Source organism: Rana temporaria, chromosome 6, assembly GCF_905171775.1.
Source record: "Rana temporaria chromosome 6, aRanTem1.1, whole genome shotgun sequence".
Lineage (NCBI taxonomy): Eukaryota > Metazoa > Chordata > Amphibia > Anura > Ranidae > Rana > Rana temporaria.
The window spans coordinates 43,829,050-43,841,862 of NC_053494.1; the positions used below are offsets into that span (position 1 = coordinate 43,829,050).

The 12,813-nt window shown below is 42.7% G+C and overlaps 1 protein-coding gene across 1 annotated transcript in view; it reads left to right on the plus strand.

Moving 5' to 3' along the window:
* LOC120943427 (interleukin-9 receptor-like) overlaps window positions 1–12,813 on the plus strand; it is a 64,131-nt gene that overhangs the window by 14,737 nt on the left and 36,581 nt on the right. Inside the window, exon 4 of the mRNA XM_040356717.1 lies at window positions 6,455–6,597. Coding sequence (XP_040212651.1) covers window positions 6,455–6,597 — 143 coding nt within the window. The remainder of the gene's footprint in view (window positions 1–6,454; window positions 6,598–12,813) is intronic.

Below are 12,813 nucleotides of genomic sequence, written 5' to 3' on the forward strand. Positions count from 1 at the left end.
TATTTGTGGCCTCCATTGTAGTGCTGCATTTTGTGTGTCCCTATATCCCCGTTTATTTGTGGCCTCCATTGTAGTGCTGCATTTTGTGTGTCCCTATATCCCCGTTTATTTGTGGCCTCCATTGTAGTGCTGCATTTTGTGTGTCCCTATATCCCCGTTTATTTGTGGCCTCCATTGTAGTGCTGCATTTTGTGTGTCCCTATATCCCCGTTTATTTGTGGCCTCCATTGTCCAAACCCCCCCCCCCCTAGATTTTTGAAATACATACTAATAATTATTTTTCTTATTTAGATATTTTTTGGGGGGTTGTTTCTCATCTCATCTTGAGCCCCACTCCCCCTAAATATATTTTTTCAACATCAGAGGGGGGTGATTAATATGCTTAATTGTTCACATGTTATTTTTTAATACTAACCTTTTTTGTGGAATTGTTGGTGGGATCCCTTGTAATTTTAGCTATATTCTGTTTAAAATCTTTGTTCTAATGTTTTTTATTTTTTCTTTCTATCCAGTTCCCCACCACGCCACAGGAATGGCAGACTGTGGCAGCGGACTTCTCCCAGCGTTGGAACTTTCCGAACTGTGGAGGAGCCATTGATGGCAAGCACATCCGCATTGTGCCCCCACCCCATAGTGGATCCCATTTCTTCAATTACAAGGGGTTCCACAGCGTTGTTTTGATGGCGGTGGTCTCTGCAAATTACGAGTTTTTGTACGTGGATGTTGGGAAAAATGGCCGGATGTCGGACGGCGGTGTCTTTGCGGAGACGGAGTTCGCACAACGGCTTCGGTTGGAGGACCTTGGATTGCCACCTGCGGAGGAGAACGAAGAGGGTCTGCCCTTCGTGTTTGTAGCAGATGAGGCTTTTGGTTTGGGTCCCCACCTCATGAGGCCATTTCCCCAACGCACCCTCACCCCTGAGAGGAGGGTTTTTAATTATCGGCTGGCCAGGGCAAGACGTGTGGTAGAGAATGCCTTTGGAATCATGGCCAGCCGATTCAGATTGTTTTTAACAGCAATAAACATGGCGGAATACAAGTGGAATTATATCATACTATCTTGTTGCATTTTGCACAATTTTTTGAAAAGAAATTCTCAAACGTACCTGACGGTATTGCCTGATGAGGCTGATCTTGTGGCTCCGGAGCCGGGACATCAGGCTAGCCATAGAGGCTTGGCCCCCCAAACCGCACGTGCAGTGCGTCAATCCTATGTGGACTATTTTATGGGGAGGGGGGCCATTGCAATGCCTGATCTTGTTTAAAAAAATAAATTTACTTTTTGTTTGATGAAACAGTGTTTATTTGTTTGATTTTAGTTATTTTTAAGTTTTGGGGGGTAATGTTTCTTTTTCGTAGGTTCTCATCCAGCCATGTGTTTGGGATGTAATAAATTCCCATGAGTGTTAAATCTTAATAACTCTACAAATATGCCTGAGTAATTGAATGAGTCTGCATTGATACCAATAACTACACACAAATTGTTTGGAGTCCAAAATGTTATTTATTTGTTCCTTTTTTAGTTTTGATTAGTACAACAAATCAATATTTTTATTTTTTTGGTCTTTTTTGATTATTACAAAATATAAAAAAATTTTTTTGTTTTTTTGGTCTTTTTTGATTATTACAAAATATAATATATTTTTTTTATTTTTTTGGTCTTTTTTGATTATTACAAAATATAATATCATTTTTTTATTTTTTTGGTTTTTTTTGATTATTACAAAATATAATATAATTTTTTTATTTTTTTGGTCTTTTTTGATTATTACAAAATATAATTTTTTTTTTTTTTTTTTTTTTTAAATTCAAGGAAAAAAGAAAATACACCAAAAATTAAACCCTCCCCAAAACATTAATAAAATTTTTAAGCTGCCGTTCCAGCGTCTTTGCTTTGTGACGTATTTCACGGCAGGCCAGACGTATGTCCTCAACTTGGGCCCTGCAGGTGAGAACCTCGCCGATGAGGAGCTGGGCACTATACGTGTCCAGTCCCTGACCAGCCCGATTTCCTCCTGAAATGTGGAACCAAAACATGTGTTAAAAGATTGTATGCCTATATCTATATTCACAGAAAATGTGGTAGATGTTACTTTACCGGATGTTGAGGCAGGTTCCTCTTCCTCTACATCCCTCGGGGGTGTGGCTTGATTGGCTTGTGCCTCCTGCCTTTGTGCTTCATTGTGCCCTACAAGATTGAAGAAAGGGAAAACATGAGGTTCAACCATTACGAGCGGCATGAAATGACACCCAAAAAATAAGAAATGCTAAACAAAAGGTCACTATTGTTGATTTTTAAACAATTATCAATAAAATAGACCAATATTTAATCCATTCACAAAGTAATGTCAAATCAGTTAACACAATTTTTAAGTTTAGATATGTAAGCTAAACAAGTCTCCCCTGGATCTGCTCACCCCTGTGTGTGACCCAACATAGGTTGTGATTGTGACAAACAATTGTGCTACTGAGTACACATGTTCAATAAAAAAAGGAGTAGCAAACGCTCCTTTTTGTGAATCTCAAGGTATTTACGTTTCTTCTAAAATAAGCTGAAACACATTTCCATCTATTCCAGAATTGAATACACCTTTTTTTTAAGCCCCAAAAATGTCACAACTTTCATATTTGTGTCGACTAATTGGTCATAGGAGTCGTCGTTCATTCGCCCACAATTCCTAAATTTACGATTTTTGTTCAGATACAGTGCTTCAACTCCCCTTTGCACATGCAAACTAGGCATGATGCCATTTCTCATTAATATGGTATTGGATTATTGAAAGTCACCGAATGAACGACGACTACGACGACTGCATCATGCGTCCACATTCATAATATTCATTTTATGGTCAACCTGGCCCAAAAAAAAAAATGGCACAAAGAACACACCAAAATAATTAAATACACATGGAAAAAACTTACTTCTTCTTCGAATCACCCTATTAATTCTGTAAAGTTGGTGGGGTTCCCTTTTTTTTAAATCCGACCACCTTTTGCGCAGGTGCTCTCTGCTCCTGGTTTTCCCAAACTTCCGCTGGAGCCTACGGATGACCTTCTCCATAATTTTGGCTTTAACTTTATTGGGATGCATGTAGGGGCCATGCTTGGCATCATAGTCCTCCCTCCTCAATATGGTGACCATCTCCACCATTTCATTAAAGCTCATGTTGGAGGCTCTGCAGCGGAATCTGCGGCGTGTTTGGGCCTGGCCTGCCTCCTGGCTAGAGCTAGAATACACCTCCATGTTGTCCATCTTTTCTCACTCACCAAACGACAGAGAAGGGGCGCGGAAAGGACGATACCGAACGTCAGGGGCAGGGTGTCGTGCGGAGCGTCACGCGTGCGTAGTGTAAAAGGGATGGGACGTGTTTGGAAACGGCCTGCATAGTCTGTGGAAGAAGTCGTAATTCCCGATCTTTCCTAACGACGAGACGTAAGTTTTTAATTCCGACTTTATTATAGTGAATAGGGAATGAGTTTGTGGGCTAGTTAGGGGAAGTAAGCTAGTGCCTTTAATTACATTATGTTTTGGCTTCTGTTTCATGTGCAGAAAGAATGGATGCCTTCAAGGATGCGGACTTCCTGACAGAATTCATCCAAAAATGGAAGGAACATCCAGTTCTGTGGCAAACCAAAAGCACACTAAATAAAAACAAAGATGCCAGGGAGAAAGCTAGACAGAGCATGCTTGTTTTTTTGAAAACAAGGGTCCCCAACGCCACAACAGCCACTGTGAAAAATAAAATCAATTCCATCAGGGGCACCTACAGGGCCCAACGGGTCCAAGTCCTGGCCTCAATGAGGTCTGGGGCTGCAGCTGACTCCATATACAAACCAACCCTGTGGTACTATAGTCAGCTGCAGTTCCTGGACGACCACATTGAGACCAGGACATCCATGTCTACCCTTCCCCCAAGAGGTAGCTCCCAGCTTCCCAGCAGCCAATCCTCCAGTCTTCCCTGCAGACAGGAGCAGACAAGCTCGGAGGAAGAGGAAGAGTTCCTGGAGGACCCCAATTGTGAGCCGTGGAGAATGGTATGTGTTTTTTGTTTGAATTTAGTTAGTATATGACAAGTATAGTAATAATGGTAAATGTATGTTACTATTGTTATAAATTCTATGTGAATCTCGTAAGTTTAGGGATAGGATCAATAGTCAGTAGTGGGAAAACATGATGGGGTCAAAATGGGCAAATTAATAATGTTGATGAAGGAGTGGGTGGCATTTTCTGATAGGCCAGTAGGGGGGGAGTAACGCAATACACCTGCAAGGGGTCCCAGATGGAAGACACCCTTTTTGAGTACTATCTAGTTGACACTAAATTGATTAAATGAATTTTTGGGGAAAAGGCCACTTATTTACTAAATTAGGCATGCAACAACCCACATAATTCCAGGGGGACCATGTCTGAAGGTGTTTAAGGGGCCACATAATTAAGGATGGCGACCCTGTGTGTAATATATATTGACATTCAATTTGCATCACTCATGATTGTAAAAATGTGTGTGATTAATGACAAACACAAATAACATATGTTCCTTTTTTTCATACACAGGCAGACCCAAGCCAGGAACAGCCAGGGCCCACAGGGAGCCAGGAACAGCCAGGGCCCACAGGGAGCCAGGAAGAGACAGGGCCCACAGGGAGCCAGGAGGAGCCAGGGCCAACTGCAAGGCAGGAGGTGGCAGAGCCCACTGGGAGACAGGAGGTGGCAGGCCCCAGTGGGACCCAGGAGGCACGCCGGCGGGATACCATCTCCCGGATCCCTCCATTCCGCAATCCCAATAAACGGCTCAGGAGTATGCGACAAATGGAGGAGGAGACCCAGGGCCTGCTTCGCCAAGCTACTGCAGCCATCCGAGAGCCACCCAGTGAAGTTGAGGGGTTCGCAGCGCTCATTGCAGCCAAGATGTACAATCTGGAGCAGAGCCAGCGTGTGCGCTGCGAACTCCTCATCTTCCAAGCCATAACCATGGCATCCCTGGGGCAGCTCGATGACGACACCCACATTGTGCGGATCGCTCCTCCTGTCCTTGCTGCTCCTCCTGCTCCTGCTCCTGCTCCTGCTCCTGCTCCTGCTCCTGCACCTGCTCCTGCTCCTCCACCTGCTCCTGCTTCTCCACCTCATGAGGCTGCTATGGCTCCTGCCACCTCATCTCCTCCAGGAACCCAGCCCCCAAGGACTCGGGCTACCGGGAAGGCTGCAGGGAAGACTGCAGGGAAGGCTGCTGGGAAGAAAAGGGCGAAGAAATAATACGGTGCCCCTGATGGAATTTTAATGTGGACTCACAGGCTGTATTTGTGGATTCGGGGATCCTTGTTTTCAGAAAAAAACAAGCATGCTCTAAAGTGCTGCCTACCTTGGCATCTTTGTTTTTATTATGTTGTGTTTTTGGGTTGCCACTTTTTTTTTTTCAAAATTTTTATGAAGACTAAAATAAAAATTAATTTTTCTGCCAAATTTCAACATGTTTCTTTATTGTAGATTTGAGAGATCAGTATTGAGTGGGCAGACCCATTACAAAATAAATAATGCAAACATTAACAAGGTAAAAAAACATGCTTGTGGGTGAGTTAACTAAAAAATTAGGTTGTTGCAGACACTTCACACACTCCTAAATAAAAACAAAATAGAGATTACTAATCAAATTGGTGACAAAAATTTAAAAAAAAAAAAAAAGGTGGACCAATATATATATTTAAAATGTTTAAGATGGAAGATACAACTAAATAACAGAACACAAACATAAACATTATCAAACAAGAAAGAAACTAATTAAAAGCTTGTCATAACTATGCAACAAGATCAGCCGCAACAAACGTCCATTTCTGGGTAGCAGTTAAAAGCAGGGGTTAAAGAAGCGCTTTATTTTCTTGTCTATAAGCTGAAAAACACCTTAACGAATGTGCTGATTCCATTCTGAACAGTCGTTTTACATGAATGAGCGCTGCCGTCTCCTAACTTGCTTCTGAGCATGCGCGGGCTTAAATCGACGTTTTTACGTACACACGGTCAATGTTTAGAACACAGAAAACGACGTCGGCCAAAAACGACACATAAAATTGAAGCATGCTTCAATTTTTTTCTGTCGTTTTTTAGAAGACATAAAACGACGTTTTTGCCCACACACGGTCAATTAAATTGACGTTTTTGAAAATGACGTTTTTTTCCATCGCAGAAAACGATGGTGTGTACGCGGCATTAGACCAAATTTTAATAGTTCAAAGAGTGTCAGGCAAAATGGTCGGCCCTTACGCATGTTCACTTCATCAAATCTGGCCCTCTTTGAAAAAAGTTTGGACACCCCTGATTTATGACATCATCATTTATAAACTGATGAAGTCTTTTTGCTCAGTTTCAGTTTGTGCTGTATATATGGGCAAAGCAAAGTACTGTATAGAAGTAAATGTATGATCATTACTTTTAATATTGTTATTGTTGTTCTTTGTACAGTCAAGTTGGATCCACCTGTCAATCTTTCATACACGATCAATGGAACTACGTACAAGTTAATGTGGAATGGTTATGAACAGTATTTTGGAGGTGAAAATTTACAATATCAATTACAGCTGAAGAGGCATACATCAACCTGGAAGGTAACACTGCAATCTGTTAAAGTGTCAAAGTGTCATATAAATGTGTGCAACTGTGTGAAAAATAATGTAGATTCTAACAAGATTATCAAGAAAACAAATGATATGATAAAAAAGGACGACATACATCAAGAAAATTAACCACCTGCCAGTTAGAAAAGCCTATGTAGAAAGCACAACAGTGGTTAGAAGTTTTAGGAATGACACAAATATAAGTCTGCTGCCTCAATATTTATGATGGCAATTTGTAAATAATCCAGAATGCAGTGGTGTATTTAGGTTTTGTGCTGCCCCAGGCCTGATGAAACTCATGCAACCCCTAATTTAAATATGATCCACCCCTTCCTGTCAAGGTCACACCCCTTCCTGTTTAAGACCTGCCCTGAAATTGTGGGGACACTAGTTCTGAGGGCCTGTGGGGATGGATTCCCTTAATCTGCAGAGATTTCCTCTCACTTCCTGTTTGGCTATGGTGCAGGAAATAAAAAGTAATGTACGAAAGGCAAAAAAAAAAAAAAAACAGGGGCTATAACCATCCCTTACTCTATCCAAAATGGAAAAAAAGTGTTGCCTATAGTTCTACTTTAAGCACAAATTTCTGCAAAATTTATGGAGGGCTAAGAGGATATAACAATGTCAGTGGTGCAGCAGAAAACATGTAGCACAGTGATGAAGTTATGTGGTCCAGGCAGTGAGCAAAGGAAGGATTGGGAGCACAAATAAATCCATCTGTTTATTTTTCTCATCAGCAATCAACAGAAATAAAATTAAGATTCCCTGACACCAGCAAAGGATTGCAGGAGAGTCCTACTACCGACCTGCCAGGTATAGGTGACCATGTCAGTGTCCCTTGTGTCTGCGCCATCCCTATCATACTTGGAGCAGTGTAGGCGCTTTATGGGGGCACCAGACAAATTTGTCTTGCGGCCCAGTCCACCTCATGAGACTTGTCCTGCACTAAAAGTGTAGCGCAAGCCGGCGGGGACTCTTGTCATGCTGCCCCCTTCAAAGCGCTGCCCTAGGCCTGGGCCTTGTTGGCCTAGGCCAAGATACAGCTTTGCCAGAATGTTATGAAGAATGATCAGATGAATTGCAATTCATTTCAAAGTCCCTCTGCCATTGAAATGAACTTAATCCCATAAAAAAAAAAAAACGTTTCCACTGGATTAGTGAAGAAGGCTTCAGGAAGCCCAAGAAAGTCCAGCAAGTGCCAGGACCATCTCATATAGTTGATTTAGCTGCGGGATTAGGGCACCCCCAATGCAGAGCTTGCTCAAGAATGTTAGCAGGCAGGTGAGGTAAAGACCTTTGAAGGATGGCCTGCTGTCAAGAAGGGCAGCAAAGAAGCAAATTCTCTCCAGGAAAAACATCAGGGACAGACTGATATTCTGGAAAAAGTACAGGTATGGACTGCTGAGGGCTGGGGTAAAGTCATTTTCTCTGATGAATCCCCTTTTCCAATTGTTTGGGGCATCCAGAAAAAACCTTGTCCAGAGAAGAAAAGGTGAGTGCTATCAGCACTGTGGCATACCAATAAAGAATGGTACAAAAATATCCACCAAAAGCAACTTCTCCCAACCATCCAAGAACAGTTTGTTGATGAACAATGCCTTTTCTAGTATGATGGAGCACCTTGCCAAAAGGCAAAAGTCATAAACTAGAAAATGCATTTCCTGCAGAAAATGCATTGGAATGCTGAATAGCAGAATTGCTAAAGCTAACTGGATGAATAGCTTAAATCAGTAAGAAAAAGATGAAGAAGTGAGAATAGTTGGAAAAGTAGGAATGGTTTTAAAATAAACAAGAATTTTGTTTAAAAAGTTTAAAAACACCACTAATGTATGAAAGATGTGGAATATTTAAAGTTTTTTTGAAAAGCTTTTTGATCATTAATCCCCATACCTAATGAATGAGAGACAGTGTGAGAGAACCCTTCAAAAAAGCCTTAAAAAAAACAGTACATGCTTTTGAAACAGCGACTTCACCATTAGAGACACTAGGCCTTTGTGAACGTATATTGATATAAAATTTATGTTCATAAACTTAAACATATGGGTATGTCAGCGATTTAAAAAGAAGTTCGCTGTGCGTTTCGCTGGGAAATGTGGAGAATTTTATACAGGACAGTCAATGGAAGAAAGTGTAGAACTCTTGTCATTTGGAAGCTCAACCAGCCAAAAGTAAAAGGCGTATCACAAAACTGAGCACATTGCCTGAAACTAGACAAAAATACCTACCTAAATTGTGTATGACAAGTAGATCTTATGGGAGTGAGAGCAATTTATAGAGAAGGAACGAAGATAATTTTTTTAAGGCTCTGTGCTATGACATCATCCACTCTAAGCAGCCCAATACACACTCTGTTTTTTTTTTTTTAACAGTAAAAATACACACTCTGTTTAATCGATAACATTTCCTGAAATGAATACTAAGCTTTTTCCCAAAAACTGTAAAAGATATCAAACTGAAAAGATATAGCCGGATAGCTGAATATGTGAACATTTTAAAGTTTGTTTGGCGTCTGTAGGTGAAAGTATGAAGGAGCTGAAACTTTTGGGAGCGGAAGAAGATTTTAAGGATTTGAAGCATGCTCTCATTCACTTTAATGTTAAAAAAAAGTGTTAAAAATCTTAATATTTTAAAAAGTATAAATAGTAGAAAAAAGTTGAAGAAGTCCCATCATTAGCTGAAAGAGCTGAACATTTTATAAGTTGAATGGTTTTAATAGCTGAAAGTATGCAGAAGTTACGCAGAGCCAAAAAACATACGGAATAGGAATAATGAAAAAACGAATAACAATAGTGGGAATGCTACTGAGCATTCCCACTAATAGGTGGCTTGAGGAACAAAAAATAAAAAATTTGGGTCCATGGCCAGGAAACTCCCCAGACCCTAATCCCATTGGGAATTTGTGGTCAAGCCTCAAGAGGCAGGTGAACAAAAAAAAACACAAATTCTGACAAACTCCAAGTGTTAATTATGCAAGAATGGGCGGCCATTAGTCAGGATGTGGCCCAGAAGTTGATTGACTGCAAGCCAGGGTGAATTGCAGAGGTCTTAAAGAAGGGTCAACACTGCAAATATTAACTCTTTGCAAAAACTTAATGTAATTATCAATAAAAACCTTTGACACTTATGAAATGCTTAAAATTTTAACTTCAGGGTACCAAAGTAACATCTGACAAGAAAACCCTGAAACACTGAAGCAGTAGACTTTGTGAAAATTAATATTTGTGTCATTCTCAAAACATTTAGACATGGATAGTGGCTGAAATGGATGGGGTGCCATCATCCCTGGTTAAATGTAAAGGAGAAATGCCCTCAAGGGTGGGACTATAGAGGCACTGAAGTGGAGAACCAAAAGGTTGTATAAAATATAAATTTAATTACCGTATTTATTCGAGTATGACGCGCAAAATTTTATACCAAAAAAAGAAATCAAAGTTTGGGTGCGCGTTATAAACGAGGACTGGGGTGGGGTGGCAGTGGCGGGACTGATACCGAGTATTAGCGGGAGTACTCGTACTCCCGCTAATACCGCCGATACTAGAATAGAATACTTCCCCCCTCCGCCACCCGCCGCCGCCGCCACCACCAACGCCGCTACAACGTTAATCACCGCGGCGCGGGGGAACATTACAGACAGCTTTCGTTTGAATAGCTGTTTTCCCCGCCGCACATAGACACTCCCCCTTGGATGGATCTGTCCAATCGCGAGCAAGGGGGAGTGTCTATGCGCGGCAGGGAAAACAGCTGTTCAATCGAACGCTGTCTGTAATGTTCCCGCGCCGCGGTGATTAACAGTAAGTGGCTGCATATACAGGGGACATGGTTGCACATACGGGGGACATGGCTGGACATACGGGGGACATGGCTGGACATACAGGGGACATGGCTGGACATACGGGGGACATGGCTGGACATACAGGGGACATGGCTGGACATACAGGGGACATGGCTGGACATACGGGGGACATGGCTGGACATACAGGGGACATGGCTGGACATACGGGGGACATGGCTGGACATACGGGGGACATGGCTGGACATACAGGGGACATGGCTGGACATACAATAAATACAATAAATTATTTTTGGCAATTACAATGATTTTATACCGATTTTTAATCGAAAATTAGGGGTGCGCGTTATACACGTGTGCGCGTTATACTCGAATAAATACGGTAATACCAAAATGTAGAAAAACATGTCATGACTCATGAACACAGATTAAAAATATGAATGCAGACAAGCCATACATGGTAAGATGAAAAAGACAAGAGCCCGGATTCACAAAGCACTTGCGCCGACGTATCTCGAGATACGCCGCGTAAGTGCAAATATGCGCCGTCGTATCTGTGCGCCGGACTCAGAAACTAAGATACGCCTGAAAATAGGCTTCATCCGACCGATGTAACTTGCCTACGCCGGCAAAGAGTGGGCGCATATTTACGCTGGACGTATGTGGCGCTCCCATTGATTTTCTATTTACATATGCAAACGAGGGAGATACGCCGATTCACGAACGTACGTCCGTCCGACGCAGTGCGCGTAAAGTCATACGTCTGGCGTAAAGTTATGCCCCATAAAGGAGGTGTAACTCAGCAGCATCCATGCAAAGGGCTGCACCAGGGAACACAAGCCGACGTATATTACGTAGTTTACGTAGGACGTGAATATGACTAGGCGTAGGTTACGTTCACGCCTTAGGCAGTGATCTGACGTATCTTAGGCAGTTGTTCTGACGTGATTGTGAGCATGCGCACTGAGATGCGCCCACGGGAGGGCGCATGCGCAGTTGGCGAAACGTATCTGTCTGGTGCTCGGCCCATCATTTGCATGGGGTCACGCCTCATTAGCATGGCTCACGCCCACTTCCACTTACGCCGACTTATGCCTGAGAAACCCAGCGCAGATTTGGGAGGAAGTGCTTTGTGAATTCAGTGCTTGCCTCTCTGCGCTGCATCGCCATAGCGTAAAGTTGATACGCTACGGCGACATAATATGCGCCAGTGTCTGTGAATCCGGGCCAAGGTGCCTGTATTTTGTCTTTTTCATCTTACCATGTATGGCTTGTCTGGATCCATATTTTTAATCATTGTTCATGACATATTTTTCTACATTTTTGTATTAATAAAATTTATATTTTATACAACCTTTTGGTTCTTCACTTCAGTGCCGCTATAGTCCTACCCTTGAGGTTATTTATCCTTTACATTCTCAAAACATTTGGCCATGGCTGTACATATGTGGTCATGCCTCTGGATCTTCTGTTATAACTATCCAATGAGTGTGAACAGTCAGAGCTTAATATCTCAGGTGAGACTGCTTTCGCAATACAGTGTACCCCTATTTGGTGCAGAGGCAGATTACAGTGGTTCTTATGGGCATTATGGGCTGTACCAGGTAGAAAGATTACTCCATTACATGTGAGATATACTGTATTATATTAAAATGTACAGTATTAGACAAAGACTTTGTACCACCAGTAAGTTCCAATGAAGGTTTAACAATACCATTAATCAAATTTGTGTCACTTGTGTCACTTGCTAACTCAACCAACCAGCCAGGAGACGGGTGACATGGTTAAGATAGTTACTCTGGTAGGCCGTGTACACACGGGCAAACATGTACGATGAAACCGGTCCGCCGGACCGTTTTCACCATACATGTCTGCCCGGGGATTTCTGTACGATGGACTGTACTAACCATCGTACAGAAATCCGCGCGTAAACAATACGCGGGGCGTGTCCGCGGTGTCGCCGCGAGGATGACGCGGTGTCGCCACGACAATGACACGGTGACGTGGGCGGGCCTGCCAGTTAAATGCTTCCACGCATGCGCCGAAGTCATTCGACGCATGCGAGGGATGGCGGGCGCTCGGACATGTACGGTAGGTCTGTACAGACGACCGAACATGTCCGAGCAGACAGGATTCCAGCGGACTGTTTTAAAACAAGTCCAGGAATATTTGTCCGCTGGGAAAAGGCCCGGCGGGCAAATGTTTGCTGGAATCCTGCACGCTCGGGCCTACACACGACCGAACATGTCTGCTGAAACTGGCCCGCAGACCAGTTTCAGCAGACATGTTTGGTCGTCTGTACGGGGCCGTAGTAAAGGGGTGTTATGCTTAGCCCCTTCACTAACAGCCAGTTCCCCACATTCTGGGACCGTCCCCTATGGCACAGAGTACCTAGAGGTCCAGCCTGGAGTCGGGGG